General features: G+C 41.0%; 2 protein-coding genes across 15 annotated transcripts in view; one reads left to right on the top strand and one right to left on the bottom strand.

Annotated features, from left to right (window-relative positions):
* The window catches only part of ATG10 (autophagy related 10), a 315,713-nt gene extending 309,278 nt beyond the window's left edge, over positions 1-6,435 (top strand). For 9 of the 14 annotated variants that reach the window (XM_047730997.1, XM_047730998.1, XM_047731007.1 and 6 more), the window contains 2 exons: positions 4,265-4,362; positions 4,991-6,435. In XM_047730997.1, coding sequence (XP_047586953.1) covers positions 4,265-4,362; positions 4,991-5,090 — 198 coding nt within the window. In that variant the 3' untranslated portion in view covers positions 5,091-6,435. The remainder of the gene's footprint in view (positions 1-4,264; positions 4,363-4,990) is intronic. The other 5 variants (XM_047731001.1, XM_047731000.1, XM_047731002.1 and 2 more) reach the window with 5 other exon arrangements.
* Positions 6,436-19,122: 12,687 nt separating this feature from the next.
* Positions 19,123-20,932, bottom strand: RPS23 (ribosomal protein S23). The gene is made up of 4 exons (XM_047731361.1): positions 20,792-20,932; positions 20,184-20,343; positions 19,422-19,542; positions 19,123-19,313 (listed from the first exon to the last, which is right to left on the bottom strand). Exons 1-4 carry the CDS (start codon positions 20,793-20,795, stop codon positions 19,167-19,169), a joined length of 432 nt encoding a protein of 143 aa, XP_047587317.1. The 5' UTR covers positions 20,796-20,932; the 3' UTR covers positions 19,123-19,166.
* Positions 20,933-22,934: the final 2,002 nt, after the last annotated feature.

Genomic DNA, 22,934 nt, shown 5'->3' on the forward strand with positions numbered 1-22,934 from the left:
TATGAAAGCACATTATTTTAAAATAAAAACAAATAGATTTTGGAAGAGGTGGACTAGAGAGGATTAAACATCCTTGCTGCCCCCTCCGGTCAGTGGGGGGAGGGGGTGCCATGTAAGACTGGACTTTGGAAGTGCTTCACCTCTCACTCCCTGGGTGACTTTAAACGTAATCCCTTTGAACCCATTCCCCAAAGTGGCAAAAAGAAAGCCTTCCTCAAAGAATTACTCAGATAGGTGACCCCCATGCAAAGCATTTAGTACAGCGTCTCATTCTGTAACTGTTCAATAGCTGTGTTCCTTTCCCTGCTGGAGGAAGCAGGCTTAGGAAATATCCTCTCCATTTCTAAGGAATGTACCCTGAGTGGAAGGCAAATTTGATCAGTCTGGAATATGAAACTGGATGAAAGCTCAGTATGTGAAATTATGTTTGTGCCCTCCTGGAGAGCCAGGAAAATTAAGAAACGAACCAAGAAATTCATCCCCTTTATTAGATGTAAGAATGAAGGTGCAGTATTATCATTTCCTTGTGATAGTCATATCTAATAGTTCTGAAACCAATTCACAGTATTCATGTCAGACTTATTTTATGAAACATTTAACCATTGCTAAATTAAATTTCATAGGAGAATGTGCCTATATAACTCCTCTGGAGTTACAGAGATAGAAATCTGACCCATCATTTCTATTTTCACGGAAAACCATTTAGCAGAACTTTGTTCCAGTAGAAGTGTTTATTGAGTTGTAAGCCTAACACAGTTCATTGGCTGCATGTATTTCCACACTGACATTTTTCTCAGTGCAGATTTGCATCAGTTCATTAGTACTGACAGCAGATGGTAGCACTTTCACACAAATTTACCTTCTGAATTGATCTAAGAAATGTCACTAAAAAGATCCTGACAGTTTTGATGTTCTTCCATTTCTGAAAATGGTATGTTAAACAAATAAGGTGTAGGATTTTAGATTTTTTTTGAACTCCTGCACATAATTCCCAAACTAAAAATGAAAGACGGCTTTCATCTCTGATTCTGGCTGTCTGAGGGAGAAAGTAGAAAATACAGATAATCTTTCCAGATAGCATGAGCCTTAAACAATCTCCATTGTAGAAAAATGGCTTTTGGAGAATATTATCCAGATTGATTGTCTACACTGATCAGATGGCTTGAATTATTTGTAAATTCTCTACCTTGCCTTGAAAACAAATTGCCTGACTTGCAGAAGTAACGGATTGAATGTGACTGAAAGCAGAGTATTGGCTCAGGTCATAAGGCTAACTTTGAATTCTCTCACTTCTGCAGCATTAGGATATCTCTAAGATTAATCACATTTTTAAACTATGGATCCTTTTGCCTTGAGTTAGGGTTAAGTCATTATAAAATTATCAGGCAAGAAGACAATATTTGCTAAGTGAATAAGGGAATATATGAATTCTAATCACATCAGGGAAACTATTTTTCTACATTATATAATGATTATTACATTCATAATAACTAAGGTGATTATGTCTTAAGGTATTCAGTAGTCTTACATATTTAGAAACAAGGATTTGGGGGTACTTTTAAAATTAATTTTCCACCAGTATTTGAAAAGCAATTAATGGTTTGGTTAATTTGCCATAACTAAGAGAAGCTGTTGCATTTGAGAAAGTGTTGGGTGTTGGCCATATACAGTTTAACCATGGAAGTGATTATGGATGTTTTTGACACATTGCTAGAAGAGTGGTCATGATGAACAACATACTTAAAAAGATTTATTTAACAAGAAGGAGCTTTTGGGTTCCAAGTGCTCTCAAAATCAAGGGACCCTTCTTATTTTGTTCATGGCACTTACTATTATTTGGATTATCTTGTTTCTTTATTTGTTCTGTGTATTTATTGGCTGTCTCTTGCACTGGCATGTAAGTTCCATGGGATCAGGGACTTCGTTTATTTCTGAGATACAGTGATCTCTGTCACCATATCCAGAGCTGTTCCTGGCAGACACGTAAGAGATGATCAGTAGAGGTGTGTTGAATTAATAAATACTAGTTTAAGGCAGGTAAGGGGAGCCAGAATCAAGCTGGACAGAAGGACTTGCTATAGGCATCACACATTTGGGGTGTGACCTCAGGGTCTGCTCAGTGATGGGAGGGAGGGGTAGTGAAAGAGCAGAAAAGAGGGAGCCCAGGCTCTGCTGTAAGAGTCAGGCCACTGGACAGACTCTGGAGGTGGTGGCACTTGGGAGACCTACACCGACCTACACCCAGTCCTCAATCCTCATGAACCCCCAAACCTCCACACCCAGTGTCTCCAATACACAGTGGAGGTGCCTCCAATTTCCCATGAGTAGGTTTGTGCACATGCACATAGACGTGAGTGTTTTGGAGTTCGAGGCCAGAGTTAGCAGCAACAACCACACGTAATTCTTTCCAGGGATGCTCTGAGTTCAGCTCCTCCTTGGACTGGCTGAGAAGAGGAGAAGAAGCCAAGAGAAGAAGTTAGGCCCCTAGTCCAAATCCAGCCAACAGGCTTGTTTTATTTGGCCCAGTCTATGTTGGTTTTTTTTTTTTTTAAGTGCCAAAATTTAAATTTAGAAGGCTTTACATAAAAATCTGGATTCCTAGGCTATTTTGACAAACGGGAAGACCTGGCACACAGAACCTGCATTCCCACATGGCACAATTGGCTGGAGCAGAGTAGCAAGCCTAGTCTTGGCTGGGAGCACCCTCCAGGCCCCCACGGTCCCTGTCACCAGCTGGTGTAGTCAACTGACCTCGCTCCTTCAGGTCACCTGTGCAGTCTCTGTAGGTATTTGTCTTAGACTGCTTGGGCAGCTATAACAAAATACCATCGACTGGGTAGTTTATAAACAACAGAAATGTATTCCTCACAATTCTGAAGTCTGAGCTCAGGGTGCCAGTCTGTTCTCATGAAGGCCTTCTTTCAGGTCGCACACTTCTTGTTGTGTCCTCACGTGGCAGAAAGGGGTGAGCTAGCGTTTAGAGGGTGTCTTTTATTTTATTTTATTTTATTTATTTGTTTATTTTTAAAGATTTTATTTATTTATTTGACAGACAGAGATCACAAGTAGGCAGAGAGGCAGGCAGAGAGAGGGGAAGCAGGCTCCCTGCTGAGCAGAGAGCCTGATGTGGGGCTCAATCCCAGGATGCTGGGATCATGACCTGAGCCGAAGGCAGAGGCTTAACTCACTGAGCCACCCAGGTGCCCCTAGGGGGTCTCTTTTATAAGGTCCTAAATCTCACTCCGGAGGGCTCTACCCTCCTGACCTAATCACCTCCCAAAGCCCCACCTCCTGTAAGACCGTCACCCTGGGCATTAGGATTTTAATATATGAATTTGGAGAAATGCAAACATTTAGACCATAGTAGTATTTGCGGTTGCAGTCTTTGGCATAATGGTGAGTCTACAATGTAAACAACCAATAAATTTATTGTGAATAGTTGCTTTAGCGTCAGTACAATTTGTTCGAAGTAACTCGCTACATGGAAACCTCCTAGGGCTCCCTGTTGTTTGTCAAATGATGTGCATTCCCCGACCTTGGCTGCATCTGACCTGTACTTCTGTCTAGTCGTTCTCTTACAAAGGCAGTGGAATTCCATCGAATGGGCTTTTGACTTCCAGAAACTGCCCTATAAGCTTGGAAAAGACAGAAGGATAGAAACAGATAAACTCAGGAAGAGAGACAGACAGACAAACAGAAGTATAGCAATTTAAATAATGCAGGCCATTCTCCTGCCTCGTCCCCCTGCCAATTTACCCATCGAAAGTATGCCTGTTGCAGTACAGTCAGGCTCAAAACAATCAACATGTTGGCCTAGTTTCTGAAAAAAAAAAAAAAAAATGTGGAAGATTTTGGTCCCCTTGCAAAGAGGCAAATGAAATGCGTGGTTCAAATGGTCAGGCTTCTGGGCTTCGCAGACATCCTTGAGGGAAAACTGGAGAATAATTATAAGCCAAAGAGAAACACCAATTGACAAAGAGTTCAAGGGAACGGATAAAATTGATCTACAGTTCGTATTGTGTAAAAAAAAGCCGTGTAGCCTCCTGTCCTTGACTATACTACTTTATCAATTCCTAACTCCTTCTCTCCAGCTTCTTCTCATGTTTGGATTATGAATTACATTTCAAAACTGAAATTGATCTGTATCTTAATTTAGTAACTTGGAATTTAAAATACACGTTTATTTTAACAAACCAGATTGTGCGTTTTAACTTTTTCAAAGTAACTCACACCGGCTATCCCGGACCAACTCTGATTCCTACAGGAGCACCCAGTGCTTGGACAACCCTTCTTTGTACTTCATCCCTGCAAGACGAATGAATTCATGACTCCTGTGTTAGAGAATTCTCGAAAAATCAATAGGTAAGAAAACCATCAAGATACATTGGCTTTTACTCTTATTTTAAAAGTGTAAATCTTTTTATGTGACTCTAAAAGCTAAGCTAAAAAAGAAATATTTTTTGTAATAATAGTAATGGTTAACAGCTATTGATTTTCGCTGTGTGCTAGGCACTATTCTAGGTATTTTAGATATATTAATATGTTGGGTTTTTATAACACCCCTGAGCTAAGTTCCATTATTTTACCCAGTTTACAGAGGAGAAAGCTAAAGCACAGAGAGGTTAAATGACTTGGCCAAGTTCACACAGCTTGTTAAGGGGTAGAACTGGGATTTGAGCCCGGGCATTTTTACCTCAGAGCCATGTTCTTAACCACTCCCTCTGCTACCTTAGCAAATGTGGTAAATTTTAACTGTCAAATTGGAATCACCAAGAGGAGTCAGGAGCCTTAATGCCTTGACTCCTCCTTTAACTACCTCAGTCTCTTTGGATCTCAAGTCCTTGACCCGCAATGGAGCTAACATTTGGAAATGACTGGGATTCCACGTGGTGGGCACACACCTTCGAAGTCAGCTCGTCTTTTCTGTTGGTGGTAATTTTCCACCACTCATCCAACATTAGAGTTGCGTGTGTTTTCACTTGTTTCCTAGGAGTGTCAACTATATCACGTCATGGCTGAGCGTTGTAGGGCCAGTTGTTGGGCTAAATCTACCTCTGAGTTATGCCAGAACCGCCTCTCAGGATGAATGAAGTGTCACTTGACAAGGTAAAAAGGAAAGCCTGCGCTGAATGTTTTGCTATTATAAAGATCCTGTTGTCTCTGTTGCACTTGGGGTCACTACTGGCCCCATCAAATATTAAGTCTTCTTTCATCTTTAATAATAACGGCTGAATATGAACTGTTTGTTTAGGTTCCTGACCAACCTGTGCCCAAGCATTTAGGAAGCATTGGACTTTGCTATAATAACACTCACCCAACTACAGGAGTGGATGATTTTATTTCAGAATTGTTATTCTTGAAATAAGTCTTTACTGTTCAGTTAACCTTCTTTTATTCTCATAGCTTTTGTTTTGTTCTTGTTCTTCACTTTCTTCCATTGAGCCAAAGAACCTAGAAATTGCAGCATGAAGAACACCAAAAGCATACCTGGCCAGCCCTGGTTTTAATAGGACAAATACCATGCAGTAGTTCAACTCACCAAGATTTTGACATGGATTTATTTTTCCACTGGAAGCAAATTCTGCAGTAACCGACAGGCTGTGTCCCTCATCTAGAACTGTTGGTTTGGAGTTGCTTGCTTTGTTTTTCATTTTATCTTGCCAGGGGCTGAAACTAAAACAAAAATATAATTGTCTCTTTAGAGAATCTAGATGCAGGATATACTTCAGGGTCACCTGAGAATCTTTTATGACTGCAAATGCTGGGGTCAACCTCCTGGAACAGCCTCTTTGGAGTGATTATGACACACCTGCTTTTGGAGAACTTCTGGTCTGGATGTACTGTTGGTGTGGTATTTATTCGTATTGTTTGGGTCTCCCAACAGGCCTTTTCTAATTCTGTGTATAGCTCCAACAAGCTGGACTTACTTCCTAACACTGGGCATTGCCCTGAACCTCCTGGTCGGGAGGAATATTCAGGAGATGTGTCTGCAAGGCAGCCTGCTCAGAGCAAGCGGTCGGTCCATCGGTCTGTCGGTCGGGGAGAGGGGATTATCTGCTGGCCAATTGCAGAAGACTGTGCTTGTGCTTTTAGTCTGTAGGTTCGGGGCTGATCTCTCACACAGGGAGCCGAAGTAGAGAACGGGTTAATTCAAACTGCTAGAAAAGCTAAAAGTAAATTTTAAAATGCTGAGCTGCACATATTCATGCTGGGATGAGAGCCTGCTTACATGCTTGCTGGGCATTTTGGTATTTACCACTTAACATCTTTTCAACTTCTTCAGGGATTTCCACCCCCACCCCCACTCTCCCTAACGTAAACACAGATCTCTCAGCAAGTCATTTCTCAGACCATGTCATTCCTAGGGTAAAACAAAACAAAACAAAACAAAACAAAAAACTAAATAAATTATAATAATATGTTGTCTGGATGGTGTACCTGTCTGGAAATAATAGTTATTCTTTGCTAACAGATTCTGTATCGTTCCAATTTTAGTATATGTGCTGCCGAAGCGAGCACTGCTAACAGATTCTGAGATGATAGTAGTCAGTCACTGTAGGGACAGTGTGTAGGTTTTTTGTTGGTGTTGGTGTTGTTTTTTTTTTTTTTAAGATTTTTTTTTTTTTTTATTTGACAGAGAGATCACAAGCAGGCAGAGAGGCAGGCAGAGAGAGAGGAGGAAGCAGGCTCCCCGAGAGAGCAGAGAGCCCGATGCGGGGCTCGATCCCAGGACTCCGAGATCATGACCTGAGCCGAAGGCAGCGGCTTAACCCACTGAGCCACCCAGGCGCCCCGTGTTGGTGTTGTTTTTAAGTTAATTTTTTCCCCCTCTGATTGATGAAGACCTTAAAACTCATCAGTAGCAAGAAAAAGTTCTGAAAAGCTCTTCTAGATTCTAGAGACCTCCCTCCCCAGAGAGATCCCTTTCCTCGGGCTACTCTCTTCCTTTTCAGAATATTTCCACTTAACAAAAAATTTTAATTTTTGGTTGATAAAAATTTCCATTTTTAAGAATGCAGCTATATAACAGACTGTTATCCCAACAGTTATAAAACATTAGAAAATATTTTGTTTTCTCAAAGTAACAGTTCTTACTCTGCAATATGAGGCTTTTGCCTCTGGGTTTCTTCTCCAGTTAATATAATGCAAAACCCCTTCAAGCAGAAATAAGGCCGGTTAAAACTGCTTCCAGCCAATATCCTAAACTCTGCTTTTGTGTAGCATTGGAAAACTTCCTTCACCTCTTTGGTCCTCAGCCGTGTGATTTGTGAGAGCAACTGCAATTCTCGGGTCTGTGAAATACAAGTGTAGAGATCTAGACTGTGAGTTTGGTTAGCTGCCAGCTGTGTGACTTGGGCTAATTGTCCTCATCTTCATCTTTTACCATTTCTATGTTTAAAGGGTCCCTTAATACCCATCCCACCCACCTAAAAAGAGCAAGGAGGAGACCAAAATGGAAAGTCAACCTGAATGCGCTTCATAACCAGCACAATGGCACATGGAGGAAGAGGGATGAGGGATAATTGGCCCCTTGCTCCTTTTTAGCGTCAGCATACCCTCCGAGCTCATTTCAGGCTTGATTCCTCCCGACACACATGGGCTCCACATCCTTGTCTGACGGTTGTTCATGCTGGTTTGCACCTGGAAATGCTTTCTTCTCCATCTCTCTACTCGATTCCCAACCTACTCTATAAAATGCACTCTTACAAAGCCATCTCTGACTACCACAGCCACCACTGGTCAACCTGCCCCTTCGTTACTTACTATACTTAGTCATATCAACATTTAATTGTCTCCCTTTCACTCTGATTTCTTTCCCACACCGTAATGATGGATAATAAGTAACTTACCCACTTCTTCTTTTTTTTTTTTTTTTTTTTTGGTATGTTGTGAGGTGGCATGCAGAGAAGAATTGCTGCCTGCCCCTCGTAAGTGATCTGGGAAAGGCTGTCAGTCCAGGGATTCGACTGGGTGGGCGAGAAGCTGTGTTAACCATTCAGTACTAGCTTACAGACTGGGAGTTAAAAAACAAAACCAACCATCCTCCTAACACAGATGTATTAGATAAAGAGAAAAAAAAAAAAGACGCTAAAACTGGGTTTTTGCATCCATTTTTCCTAAGATAGGTATAGTTCTTCTTCATACTCTGAAGATATGAGAAAATGGAGGTCTGCATTGTCACAACCAGCTCTTACATAATTCAGGGAGCTGGTATTCCAGTGCGTTGGGGTTTTTATTATTTTACGATTAAAATGTGAGAGTAAGAATATACAAATACTCACTCCAGCAGATACCTATTGAGTTCCTCTTATATACTGAGTCCTAGGCTAGCTGCCAGGGATGATAAGCAGAAAGACATGACCCTGGCTCCTAAGAATGCCCCTAGTCCACTGGAAAAGACAGACAAGAAGATTCAGGGACCGACGGTTGTGTGCTGTGGCAAAGGTGTGCAAAGCAAGCACGTGGGAAGGTTCGTAGAAGAGAAATGTGAGTGGAGTCGTGACAAGCTTAGGATTTAGCTAGGTCAAGAATGCAGGAAAGCCCTTGAAAATGCACGGGGAAACGTCAGGAGTGAGGTTGGCTAGCAGCCTGGAGGAGATCGATTGCCACGCTGCGAATTTGTATTTGGTCTGAAAACCAGAGAGAGCCACTGAGAATTCAAGTAGAGGAGGTGAAGTCATCACATTTGCATTTTAGAAAGATCCTGTATCTTTAAAATGACAATTGCATATAACCAGCAGGTTCTGGCCCACAGGCTTTAGAAGGTAGGAGTGGGGAAAGTGCTGGGAGTATGCCAAGGACATTTTTCAGTTTTTGCCCAGGCTCTTCCAAAACAAAACTGCCAGTGTCCTGAAAAGCCTGAGTCTTGGCTATGTTACCTGGGGCAAGTCACTCCACCTCTCTGAGCCTCTCTTTCTGAATGTATTAAATGGAAGGAAGTGTATTAGATCATGTAAAATCCAGTTACTACTTTATGACCTATATATATGTTTTTATGAAATAGGATATGTCTGGGAAACACTCCCTGCATGTCTTCTTTATTCTCACACTACTACACTCACAACATTTCTGACTCTAGATGTGTGGGTTTTTGATACAACAAACAATTCTGCAGTACCAGCTGGGGTCCTACAATTCAGTTCAGTTCTGACACTATCAATCTGAAGGTAGGATCAAATCCTGTAAGTTAAGACTTAAGTCCCACAAGACTGGCCCACTTTAAGACTCCAGTCACAAGTCCCAGGTTGTGAGCTGTATTTCTAACTGACCAGTTATAAACCAGCATTACCATGACCCCTCCTTGGGTTCAGTAATTTGCTAGAATGACTCATAGCATTTAGGGAAACACTTATGTTTACCAGTTTCTTATATAACAAAGGATATGCAAAGAACACAGATGAATGGATACCCGGATAAAGAGCTACACAGGGCAAGATCCAGAGGGTCCCAAGTACAGGAGCTTCTGTCCCCATGGAGTTGGGATCCACTACCCTCCTGGCATATACATGTGTTCACCAGCCTGGAAGCTCTCTGAACCTCAGACTTTGGGGATTTTTTTTTTTAAGATTTTATTTATTTATTTGACAGAGAGAGAGAGATCACAAGTAGGCAGAGAGGCAGGCAGAGAGAGAGGAGGAAGCAGGCTCCCTGCTGAGCAGAGAGCCCGATGCGATGTGGGGCTCAATCCTAGGACCCTGGGATCAGGACCTAAGCTGAAGGCAGAGGCTTTAACCTACTGAGGCACCCAGGCACCCCAGACTTTGGGGATTTTATGGAAGTGTCATCACATAGGCATGAATGCTCATTAACTCTTCCTGGAGGATGAGGGACAGGGCTGAAAGTCCGAAGCTTCTAATCAGAGCTAGGTCTTTCTGGTGACCAGCCCCCATCCTGAAGCTATTCAAGAGCCCACCAAGAGTTACCTGCTTAGAGTAAAAGACACTCCCATCACCCAGGAAATTCCAAGGGATTTAGGAGCTCTGTGTCAGGAACCAGAATCAAAGGCCAGATATTAGAAGAGCTGCTCCTCATGCTCTCATCATTTAGGAAATGATAAGGTTTTTAGGAGCTCTGTACCAGGAACTGGGGGCAGAGGGCAGAGACCAGTATGTGTATTTTCTATTATTTTACAAATACATGGGGGAAAAGCGCATGGTAAAGATATTATTGTTTTCTGAAACTTTGGTTTCAGATATATTTACACATCTGTTTATATGGGTATGTGTGTATTTGCACACGTGCATACAAGGTGGTAATGTAAATATATTTCTAACTCCAGGGAATGGGGATTTGAAAACTGATGGACAAATAAGATCCCTCCCAATTCTAAGACCCTTTGATTCCTCCCTTATACTGCTGGACAGTAAGTTGCTTAGGGTTGTTCTAGAAGGATATAGGCAGTACTTAACTACTATTGTGCCCATGGCACTGAGATACTTAAATATGCACATAGGTCCTTTTATAGGGCTTGTCTGTAAAAGTGCTTTCACATTTTTATTCTTAAATGCTGTAGTGTTCCTTCAAACGGTACTGTAATGCGAAGTCCTTGCTTTTAACTTTTGTGTTGTCAATAGCAACACCTACTGGTAAAAGAGCCCAATTGCAAGTATCCTGTATTCTAGACTTAAAACTGAAAGTGATTTTAGGTATCACTAAGTCCCATTTGTAAATTATTAAGAACAAACTGGAAACTCAGATTTTTTTCCTACACTGAAATACACTTTCATTGAGAATAAATAAAACCTATGGTTGCCTTATGATTTCTTGTATTTCTTTGAAGCTTTTCAGAAATCACTGTTACAGCGGAGGCAAAAAATTAACTAAGCATACCCCGATAGGTTAACCTGGAAATCATAGGTCAGTATATCTCCAGCCTTTTGTGCCTTGTAAATTACAGTACACGTTGCATGCCAGATCTTCAGAGTTTAGCATGATGCCTGGCACGTGGTAATACTCAGTAAATCTTTGTGGAATGTTTGGATATGTGGCTGAATATTAAGCGCAGGGAAAGATCTGGTGATCTTTCTGCAGGCACCAGGAATTGGACCTGCTTTCCTCTTTTGAGAACCATGACCCACTCTTTTCTTTGAGAAGATTTCTTTTCCCTGGCACAGCGGTGTCATGGGATGTGTCTCCTCCCCCCATTTCTTCAATAGATTCCGAGAGAATAGCCAGGCCCTTACCTGCTTATTAATAGGGAAATGGCTAAATTAAACGTGATGCCGTATGGCAGTTAAGGGGAATGAATTCACATAGGCAGTTCTCATAGATAGTTGAGTTAAAATAGAAAACAGAAACTAGATGATAAATATGCATGCAACTTAATACTATTTATATAAAAAATACACCAGTACCACACATTTTCTATAGTACCTATTACAGTATATGTATCTGAAAACATTGAAAGTGATCTAGAAGGACACACCAAATTTGTAAGAGAGGTTACCTCAGAGAGTGGAGAGTGAGAACTTGGATTGAAAGAAATCAAAGATGTTGGCTCTTTTTATAATGCTACCCTTATCTAGCTGTAGACTGTGAAACTAAAATTCATTTTTAGTCCTCATAGATAACTTGGAAGCCACAGAAACATTTGAAGGAGAACATTTTAAATGTGCCTAAGAGTAAATCACCCATGGGTAACTGCAGTTAAATTTTATGTATTTCTTCATACTAGTTTAAACATAATTAATTAGGATCATTCCGTATATGGTTTTACATTACGATTTTTCCCATTTAACATTATATTGGCAGCATTTTCCCATGTCATGTTGAAGAACAACTTAAAATGACTAGTAATCTTCTATATCAAAATGTCCCAACTAGTTCTCCTATTGTTGGACTTTTAGGGTGTTTCTAATTCTTCACTGTTTAGTTAGTATACACTCATTGAGCACTCAACCTCGTACATGGTCAGGACCTGTGCTAGGGAGATAGTGGTCCATAAGGTAGACATAGTCCCCCTCTCAGAGAGCTTCAGAATGTAATGCAATGAGAAATGTGTGCAGAAATAGTTGCTCACATTTGGTTTCTTTAGGTTATACTATTACAAAGGGAATGAACAGATCAAAGAATATGGAGTGTCTTTAGACTTCTGATTCTTGTCGCTAAATTGTTCATCAGTAAGACTATAGGGATTTACATTCACAGCAGTAGTCTGTATCTTACCATTTCCTAAAATCTTTGAAAATAGTTTTATTTTCCTTTGCTTTTATTATGGAATCAATCATTTTTCTCTTCATGTCTTGGTAAAATTTGCATGGATGCTCAGCTTTGTTTCTTCCCAGTATCTATGCATTTCTCAGTGCCGCTACCGCAAGTTTTCCAGCTTCTTTATTGTCCATTTTATTGCCCCAAATCCCTGTTTTTTTACTATCAGAGCTGACTGTCCATCTATTGGTTCTATTACAACTAGGAAGCATAGAGTTAAACAGTTAGGATTTGTATGTAATTTTTAAAAAATATTATGGAAAATTTTATGTGTACTCAAAAGTAAATAATATAATGAACCCTCACATACATCAGAATCAGAATCTGTAATTACCAAGATTTTTGACCTATTTGCTTCATTTAACCTTAACTTTATATTTGCATAAATATTTTAAAGAAAACTGCAGACATTATGTCTTCTGTTTTTATAGGTGTATACTAAGTATTTTTCATTTGTTCTATTCTGACAAGTTTTACATCAGTCTTAGATGTTAAAACATCTTTGGGTTCTTGTCCTCTGCTCTTCTCCTGCGGTAGAGCTTTGCACCCTCTTTCAGATTTTGCCTTTGCCAGTAACATTGGGGAACTTCCCTCTAAAATGGCCCACTGTTGAACCCTCTTATACTGTTAGTAGGAATGCAAGCTGGTACAGCCACTATGGAAAACAGTATGGAGGTTCCTCAAGAAGATAAAAATAGAACTACCCTATGACCCAGCAATTGCACTACTAGGTATTTACCCCAAAGATCCAAATGTAGTGATCTGAAGGGGCACCTGCACCCCAAAGTTCATAGCAGCAATGTCCACAATAGCCAAACTGTGGAAACAGCCAAGATGTCCATCAAAAGAAGAATGGATAAAGAAGATGTGGTGTATATGTATATACACACACAATGGAGTATTACTCAGCCATCAGAAAGAATGAATACTTACCATTGATTGACATTGACATGGATGGAACTGGAGGGTATCATGCTAAGTGAAAAAGTCAATCAGAGAAAGAGAAAATCATATGGTTTCACTCATAAATGGAATATAAGAAAGGATCATATAGGAAGAGAGGGAAAACTGAATGGGAAGTCATCAGAAAGGTAGAAAAACCATGAGACTCTTAACTCTAGGAAACAAACCGAGGTTTGTTGGAGGGGAGATTTGTGGGGGGATGGGTTAATTGGGTGATGGGCATTAGAGAGGGCACATGATGTGATGAGCACTGAATGTTACACACAACTAATAAATTATTGAATACTACATCCGAAACTAATGAGGTACTATATGTTGACTAACGGAATTTAAATAAAAAAATAGTGTGTTTTAAGAAGACCTCAAAAAAATGGCCCACTGTTACATAATTAGGTCAGCTGGTACCATCAAAACAGAATGTGAACTGTATATTCTGCAGCCTGGATCCATGTAGTTTCACCACACTGGAGACATTTCATAAACGATGTCAAACCATAGACAACTTCTTGTGACTGTTCTCAACTGTGATTAAAACAGACAGTAATGTAATATGTGACTAAATCTGCTCACTGCTGTGTAGATTTAAACAATAGCTGGTTTCTTGTGAAGGTACGCCTTTATAAGTCTGAAAATGTATGGAACCTATTTTCAGAAAAATGTGTGTGTGATATATGTAGGTGTGTGTATGTATACACACAAACATCCCTGATATATATCAGAAAATTCTGCATACATGGGGCACCTGGGTGCTGAGCTGGTTAAGCATCCTACTCTTGATTTTGACTCAGCCAGCTCATGATCTCACAGTGGAGCCTGCTTAAGATTCTCTCTCTTGGGGCACCTGGGTGGCTCAGTGGGTTAAGTCTCTGCCTTTGGCTCAGCTCATGATCTCAGGGTCATGGGATTAAGCCCTGCATCGGGCTCTCTGCTCAGCAGGGAGCCTGCTTCCCCCTCTCTCTCTGCCTGCCTCTCTGCCTACTTGTGATCTCTGTCAAATAAATAAATAAAATCTTAAAAAAAAAAAAAGATTCTGTCTCTCCTTCTCCCTCTGTCCCTCCCCACCCAACCCATGCATCCACAAGCACGCATTCTCTCTCTTAAAAAAAAAAAAAAAAGGCAGGAAATTCTGCATACAGTTGCAGGAGGTACCTAGACCCTTTAAAATCTATGAGACAAATCCTAGATCAAGAATCTTGGTCAATAAATTGCATTCACAATGGCTTTCTTCTATTACACACACACACACACACACACACAAATATGCAGGCACACACGCATGCATTTATGTCATGGGCAAGAAAAAGGAGAGCATAGTGACAGAAAAAAAAACCCCTACCTAATTATAATCATTTAAAAATGTATAAAATACTGAAGGGACAAAATCAATTATTGCATATAGAATTAAAAGGGTTGGGGAAAAAATGGAACCTACTGGGAACCTGAAGAGGGGGGAAAGTGGTCCTACTTACCTGTAAATGTGCACAAAACAGCGCCTGAAGCTGTCAAACTATATAGAAAAAAAAGTTTAAAGACTTATAAGAAGCCTGGATACATTCACAAAGCTGATGGGGAAAAATGATATGACAAAACAGTCTATTTCGTATCACAATTTCCAAAGCAGGTGTTAATGGACAAAACATGTTTCAACAAGTAATGTTTCCCTCAACTGTTCTCAGCTGTGATTGAAACATTATTTAAAACGTGGCTTCCTTTGCCCACTATTGTACAGATTTAAACATTAGCTGATTGGTTATAGGGGTAAGGAAGCATAATAGTATTTTCATTAGCATCTAAACTTACTTGAAAATCTGGTTACGTTCAATATGTCCTACCTACTCTTTTAGCCCAGCCAAGTAACTTGACCCCTTGTTCCGTTTCTAATGAAACACCACTAGACTTTAAAAAAAAGAAGCAAAACCAACTCATTGTGAGTAGATTTAAGAACAGAATTCATGTCAATAACTTATTACCACAAGTAATCAAGCAGCTCACTGGTAAGTACTTCTCTATAAGCTGTGAAGGGGTAATCCGAGGCCATGATTTCCTCCTCTCCCTCCTGGGAGAGCAACTCTCCTTGGCACTTGAATTGCTGTTTGAAAGCTTCAGGTTGTCTGGGAAGCAGAATGTGTTAAAGGAAGGGATCGTGATGGTGCTCATTATGTCTGACTAAAAGTCCAAGGTGCTGGGTGTGAGGGGCCCCTCTTTTTTGAAGATACACACCATATATTAAAGGCTTGAGTGACAACCTCAATGAGAGGGCGACTGTGCATGTACAAATTTGGGAACGTTATTTATCTGTGGCTCAGGGCTCCCTTCAAATGTGACATTCTAACGATGACTTTCTCCTATGGGACATTTTATGCTCACAAAATTTAATGTTTTAATGCTTTGGTCTAGAACCCCTGTGGTCACGTTTTCATGATAATAAGATTTAAAATCCACTTATTTTCCTCACATACTAACAAACATAATAACTTCAGTTTACCAAATAATATGGCCGGAATCGTGCTAGAAACTAAGAATGCTCAGTACAACCTGCCAAGACAATCCCCCAAATATAATGTCTTAAGAAATGTGAGCGAATACTTGAATGATCCATTTAAACAGATTTTATAGGCTAAAATAAAGATTATACAAGCCACTGTTAGTGAAAATTTTATAGTGATATGGTAATTTACAATCTTGGTCTCTTTTCTTGACTGTGCTAAGCCAATAAAGAAACGTTAGCTACTTGGACAACCTTGAACCAGACTCCAGGAGTGTTATCCACAGCATGGCCATTATGACCACTAAATCCTGCCACCATATGTCTTCCTAGAGTGAAAGAAGGAAAGTCATGTATTTTGGAAGAGGATCATTTGTTTCCTTACTTTTGAGATTAGAAAGTTCTTTATGTACTTTTGGTAGTCTATTGTTTGGTGTGACTTGCAAATATTTTTGTCTAGACTGTGGTTTGTATTTTCATCCTCTTAATAAGATCTTTCAGAGTAAAATTTTTTAGAAGTCCAGTGTATCTTTTTTTTTTTTTTTTGTGGAAGGTACTTTTGATGTATTGTCTAAAAGCTCTTCACCTAATTGTAAGTCATGAAGATACTCTGTTTTCTTCTACAAGTTTTATAGCTTTACATTTTATTCAGATACTATGATCCATTTTGAATTAATTTGTTTAAGATGTGAGATTTAGGTTGAGGTCCATTCTTTTTTTGCAAATGAAAGCTGGTACTGTTTATTGTAAAAACTATGTTTCCTCCATTGAATTGCTTTTGTATCTGTCAAAAATCACTTGGTCTTGGTCTTACCTGTAAAGTCTATTTATGGATTCTATTTTATTGATCTGTGTCTGCCCCCCTTCAATACCACACCCTCCTGATTACTGTAGCTACAAATTGTCTTAAAACCAAGTTTTGTGATTCCTCCACCCTTTATTCTTCATTTTCAGTATTAACTATTCTAGTTCCTTTGCCTTTTCATATAAATTTTACAATTAGCTTTTCTATTTCTTTTTTTCTTAAAGTTTTTATTTGAGAGCGAGAGAGCACATGAGCAGGGGGGAGGGTTAGAGGGAGAGGGAGCAGCAGACTCCCTGCTGAGCAAGGGAGTCAGAGGACATGGGGCTTGATCCCAGGACACTACTCAGGTGCCCCAGTTTTTCTATTTCTATAGGGGGAAAAAAAAATCTGCTGGGATTTTGTTTAAATTTTGCACCCGGGTGTCTATTTTCTCTGACCCTACAGCTTCCATGTGTAGTCAGGCACAGCTTAGGACTGGGCACACACTTCATGCTAGAACTAAGAAGGGACAACATCTGTCATAAAGGTGGTGGGGGATGGGTGAGAGGAATACACAGGAGACAGAATGAGCCATAAGAAGGCAGATTTGTTTCAAAAATTGGGATTAGGGACACCTGGGTGGCTGAGTCGGGTTAAGCGTCTGCCTTTGGCTCAAGTTATGATCCCAGAGTCATGGAATCAAGCCCCACATGTGGAGCAGGGAGCCTGCTTATCCCTCTGTCTGCTTGTGTTTGCTCTCTCTCGACAAACGAATAAAATCTTAAAAACAAAACATTAGGATTAAAACAGTCACAGGTAGATTTGTGTCAGTCTGTCGGTCACTTAACTAATGGACAAAAATCCAGGGTACACCCAGCAGACAAGTGCAAACCACTGTCACAGGATGTCTTAACTCCTAGGTGTGTTGTTCTCTACAGGTTTGGCTGAGGTTTCAGCAGAGCCGGAAATAGGACATACTGGAGAGGGGTGGGTTGGGTGTCGGTGTCACCCCACCCTTTAGCCCTGTCCAAGCCTTCTCCACACTGCATGGCCAGGCAGCACCTCCTAGCTCTCTGCACTGCAGCTGACCCAGTGCTGATGCCCAGGTATGGACTCTTGTGGCCCTTGGGGGTCTCTTGCAGTTCAGGCCTGGGGGGTGGTGTGAGACCCAGAGATCTACTGGGTTGGGTCAGTTATGTCCACCCAAAAGCATCTGGTCAGCCTTTGAGAGTGACTTAACCAATATCTGTGTAACTAAACCAATATCTGTGTAACTACATACACTATTAAGCCCTGGAGTAGAAACCAAAAATAGCCCATCTTATTACCACATATAAATGTATCAAATTAACATGTACTTCTTAAATTTATATATACAATGTTTTATGTCAAACTTTAGTGTTTCAGTTAAAAAAACCAGCCACTCTCCATCCTTGTGGAAAGACAAATCACAACAATCATTTGTGGGAAGCATAAGCACCAAGTGTGCCATGTTTGGGGATCAGTGAAGTCTGAGATGGAAGCAGTAGGTGACATAAGATACCTCCTAAAACTGCACAGGGAATCCAAGTTTGAGCAAGGGGAGAATATTGCTGGACCAGGTACCAGATAGAACACACATTATCTCCTGGGCTGTGGAAAGGATCATGGTCTTGACCTTATGGGATATGGAAAGCCAAAAAAATGCCATTTTCCAAGATCCTAAACATAACCTAACACTAGGCTTTGATCAAAGAGAAAGTAACTCACCTTAATGCTGCCAATAGCAGTTCCTTTGATCACTTTCAAGAAAGACACTAAATTTTGGACACGAGATTTTTACCATTTTTCTCCTATGGAAATTTGGAAACAATTTACAGACAATACCAAAAAAGATTCTTAACTTTAGACAACAAACTGATGGCTACCAAAGGGGAGGTGGACAGGGGAAGGGTAAAGTGGAAATTAAGGAGTCCACTTGTCATGAGCAAAAGGTGATATATGGAATTGTTGAACCACTATGTTGCACACCTCAAACTAATGTAACACTGTATGTTAACTACTGGAAAAAAAAAATAATTTATGAACAAACCCCATGTACCTAACACCCACCTTCCAACAATTATCAAGCTACAACCCTTCTCCACTGTTTCTAACTAATTATACTTTGTGCCTTGAAATAAACCTCAAGGTCAAAACTTATCAGTTAATGAAGTCAGGATAAAGAGCATTTAGGTAATCTTTCTATAGTTTAACATCCTTCCTCTTAAACAAGTTTTTCTCCTGGGCCTTAATTTGCCAGGTTGTACACTTCCATTAACTCCTATCTGCTCAATCATCAAGTGCCTTTCTTGCTGTCATAAACACAGAACTGGAACATGGATCGTGAACCTTTACTCAAATACCAAAGCAGAAGCAACTTGAGGGGGTATCTGTCATACTGGGTCCCCAGGGAAATTGATCCCAGGATGTATGTTACCATGGTTTCCCAACATGATTGCTGCTTTAAGTGCAGTGAGTTTATTTAAACCCTACTATCCTGCATTTATTCCAGATTACTTACCATTTTCTTTATTTCATAGAGAGAATAACTATGAATCCCATTTACTCTAGAGAATTCTGAATTCATGATATTCCCAGTCTCCTAAAATGTCAAGGCATATACTGCATCTCTGTAGTAAGGAAAATAAGACACAAAACATACTTCTGGCTTATGAAAATTTATTATCACGTTTTTACAATCAAAATTTATGACCTTGGTCTTTCCTTCTTGCCTTTGTACAAGGCCAAAAGAGAGACATTGGCTACTTTGACAACCTTAAAGCGAACTCCAGGAATGTCACCGACAGCATGACCTTTGCGACCAAATCCAGCAACCAGAACTTCATCATTTTCCTGGAATAAAATCAACAATTTAGTTCTGCTGTCACTGGCAATCACTAAAAATATCCGTTCATTGTATAAAAAACTAGGAAAAACCATCACAGGAACAGAGACACTTACCTCAATAAAATTCAAACAACCATCATTGGGTACAAAGGCTGTGATTTTCTTGCCATTCTTGATCAGCTGGACCCTGACACACTTCCTGATGGCAGAATTTGGCTGCTTGGCTTCAACCCCTCTAAAACACAAACAGCACAACACAGTGAGCCGCCTTCTTGAGAAGCGATACCTTTTAGTTAGGCATAAACAATTTATTAGACATTACACTGTTTCAGCCTTTTCAGTCTAATCCTAAATTGGCAAACTCGTGTTTATCAACCAAGCTTTTCCTCAGTCTGCCACAACAGGGAAAACATCTGGCCCCTTTACCGGCTGTAAAAAAAATATGTATCAAGAAATGGAGCTACAAAGCTTGGATTCAAATCCTGACTGCTGACTGGAGCCTTAAACATGTCTAACCTTGGGCGAGAAACTTCTCTTTATCTTAGTTTTCCCAAGTAGAAAGACGCGATTGATTTCAAAGGTTAAACGGTTGACGGTGCCAATCGCTTAGAACAGTTCCCACACATTTTCAGGCTCATAACGTCCCTTATTTCATTACGGTCACTTTTCCCGCCCTCAATGCAACCCCAAATTCATTACAAGCTAACATTAAGAGATTAAAAACCTTAGTTACCTAACCCCCCAAACCCTCATGTTACCACCTTTCAGACACTGCTACAGAAAGACCTAGAATTTACATCACCGCTTCTTCCAATGTGTTTTGAGTTACCATAGTAAAATCAACCTCGAAGGAACAAACGGTGGCCTTCCACTTACACTTTTTCCAGCACAATTCCTTTTGCATGGGAAGCGCCTCCAAAAGGGTTGGCCTTCAGGGCTGTGCCCAAATGGGCTTTCTTGTACTGTTTATCATGCCACTTCTGATCTCGTCGGTGGCTGCGGAGCTTCCTGGCAGTACGGAGACCGCGACACTTGCCTGAAAGTCAAAATCCCTTAGTGCCTCCGAAAACACCCCAGACATATTTTACATCTTCCAAGACCCTAGCCTCACCGAACTACAAGCCGATAGGATTTTTCTTCACTCCTTAGCACATGGCCCAAACCTCCAAGTTTCCCTCAAACCAAAGAAGACGTTGACACAAGCGAACCACTGGGTGCATTTTCCCCAAAGAAGGAGCCTCCTCATTAACGCTCCCGGTCAACACTGCCACCCAACCTCCCTGATAAGGCGAACTCCACGGCCTTTGCGCCGCACGGGCCCCTTCCGCACCCGGCCATGTGCCTGCGACAAGGGCGCTTCCCTGACCTTCCCCATCTGGTCTCCCGGGGGCATCCTCCTCACCGCTCTGTTCCTTTCCGCCCTCCCGCCTCCGAGCCCCCGAATTCGGCTTGTGGTCCCCTCAGCCCGACCCCAAACAGCTCACCCATCCTGCCGGCGCCACGGGCCTCAGCAAAAGAGAGAAGCAGAGCAGGAAGGAGCCACAAGCCACTGCGAGCAAGCTCCGCCCAGCCAAGGACCCATGCAGCTGTTTGCGCAGCGCCTGGTCCGAAACTGCCCCCCCCTTATTTGAAAACGACGAGTTTGCGCCACTTTCCAGACTGCGTCTTATTTAATTTGTGTGAAACTCAGTGTTACCTAACTTGCATTGTTGTTTATTTCGTTTTATGTCAATACTAGAGACAGAAGGAATGTGGACTACCAATCCCAGAACTCTCTGCATGATATTCGATCCAGGCGCAGGCGCTCTTGGCAAACACACAGGGGCGGGGCTTAGTGGCGCTAAATCGGAGTGAAGAGTGGTGACCAGTGTATGTGTGTGGTAGAGTGATGCAGTTCTGCTTGTAGTCGGAAAGTTACACCTCTGAACCTTAAACCTTACTCACGAGCCGAATCGTAAAATGCAAAAGAAATTACTGAGGGGATATGTTGTAGTAATTGGAGACAGACAAAGCCTAAAACCAAAGCTTCCACTTATGGGTGGTTGTGCGAAGTTGGGCGATTCATTTAAAATTTTAAACTGAGGTTTCCCTGTAGAATGAAATAAATTTGAGAGATTTCTGGGATCATTATACAACTATTTTTTAAAAATGTTTTCTTCGTGCCAGGCGTTGTTCAAGGCTCTGGGGTCACAGTAGTTAAAGGAGAGTAAAGAGGTCTGTTTTTATATTCTAGGTGCAAGACGGCAGAAAAAAATATGTTATTTAAAGATAATCAGGAAAGTTTTAAATACTGATAAGGGTTATAGAGAATATAAAATTCGTTAGGTGGCAGTGACTTGGGGATGGGCGTGGCTAATCTGGAATAGGGTGTTTCAGAAGCCATCTCCGTGGAGATTACATTTGAGCTGAGATCCTAAAGAGAGGGAGCCAGTTAGACAAGTATATAGGGTAGAGCTTTCAGGAGGAAGGATTCTCAGTAAGTAGAATGGGCTGGCACTTTTCCAGAACTGAAGGATCAGGGAGGGAGGAGCTCTGAGTGAGGACCAGTGTGGCACTAGATGAGATCTGAGAGGTGCACAGGGAAAAGAACGTCATGGTAAAGGCTTTGTTTACTCTTTGTGTGCTTGAATGCCATTGGGAAGTTTTGAGCAGGGTACTTCTATAGAATCTCTCTGGCTTTTGTGAGGAGAATAAGAGATGAATCTGTGAGGCCATTTGAGAGGGTGTTACAGTACTCCAGTTGAGATATAATGATGGCTTAGATTGTCAGGTGGGAAAAAAGTGGGTAGATAAGATAAATGGTTGAGCCAGTAGGATTTGCTGAGGACTGTAGGATGGGAGATTGGAGTAATCGTTTTCAGTCTGAGCAACTGGGTGACTTGTGGTGTTATTTTTTGAGTGGGATATACTGGGAGAGGGACAGTTTTAGAAAGGGAAATTTAGAGTTCTGTTATGAATGTGTATGTTAAGTTTGGGATCCTGTTAGACATCCAGGTAGGAAGGGGAAGTAAGTAGTTGGGTATATACATATGGAGCTTAGGGTGGTCATCAGTGAACAGACAGTACTGATAGCCATAGCCCTAACTAAGTAAGATCACTTAGGGGCTGATTATATGTAGAAGAGAGAAGGGTTGGAGACCTGAGCCTGGGCAAAACCTAGTGATACAGAAGAGAGAGGCAGGTGAAGCTAAATAGTCTACAAAGTAGACAATGCTGTACTCTAATCAACACCAAGTGGAGAAATAGAAGTGAGCAAGTGTGAAGAGGGGGTAAGATGAGGACTGAGAATTGTCTTGCATTTGGCAATGTGGAGGATATTGGTGATTTTGTCAAGTGGGGCTGTGCAGTGGCAAAGATGAAAGCCTTATTGGATTGGAGCCAAGAGAATATGGTAAAGAAGGAAGTGTAGACAGCAACTGTAGACATGCTTTTGAAAGGAATTATCTATAATCTGCAGAGAAAAGAGGTTCTGTCAGGAGGAGGCTTAGTTTGTGGAGGCAGGATGAGTTTGTTTAAGATGGCCAATTTTATGACATTTTTATAGGGGATTGTTCCTGGTAGAGAAGAAAAAAATGGGTAGTTCATTAGAAAAAGGGGATAATTGCATAAATAGGTGCTTAAGGAGAC

This window comes from Lutra lutra, chromosome 5 (assembly GCF_902655055.1).
Source record: "Lutra lutra chromosome 5, mLutLut1.2, whole genome shotgun sequence".
NCBI lineage: Eukaryota > Metazoa > Chordata > Mammalia > Carnivora > Mustelidae > Lutra > Lutra lutra.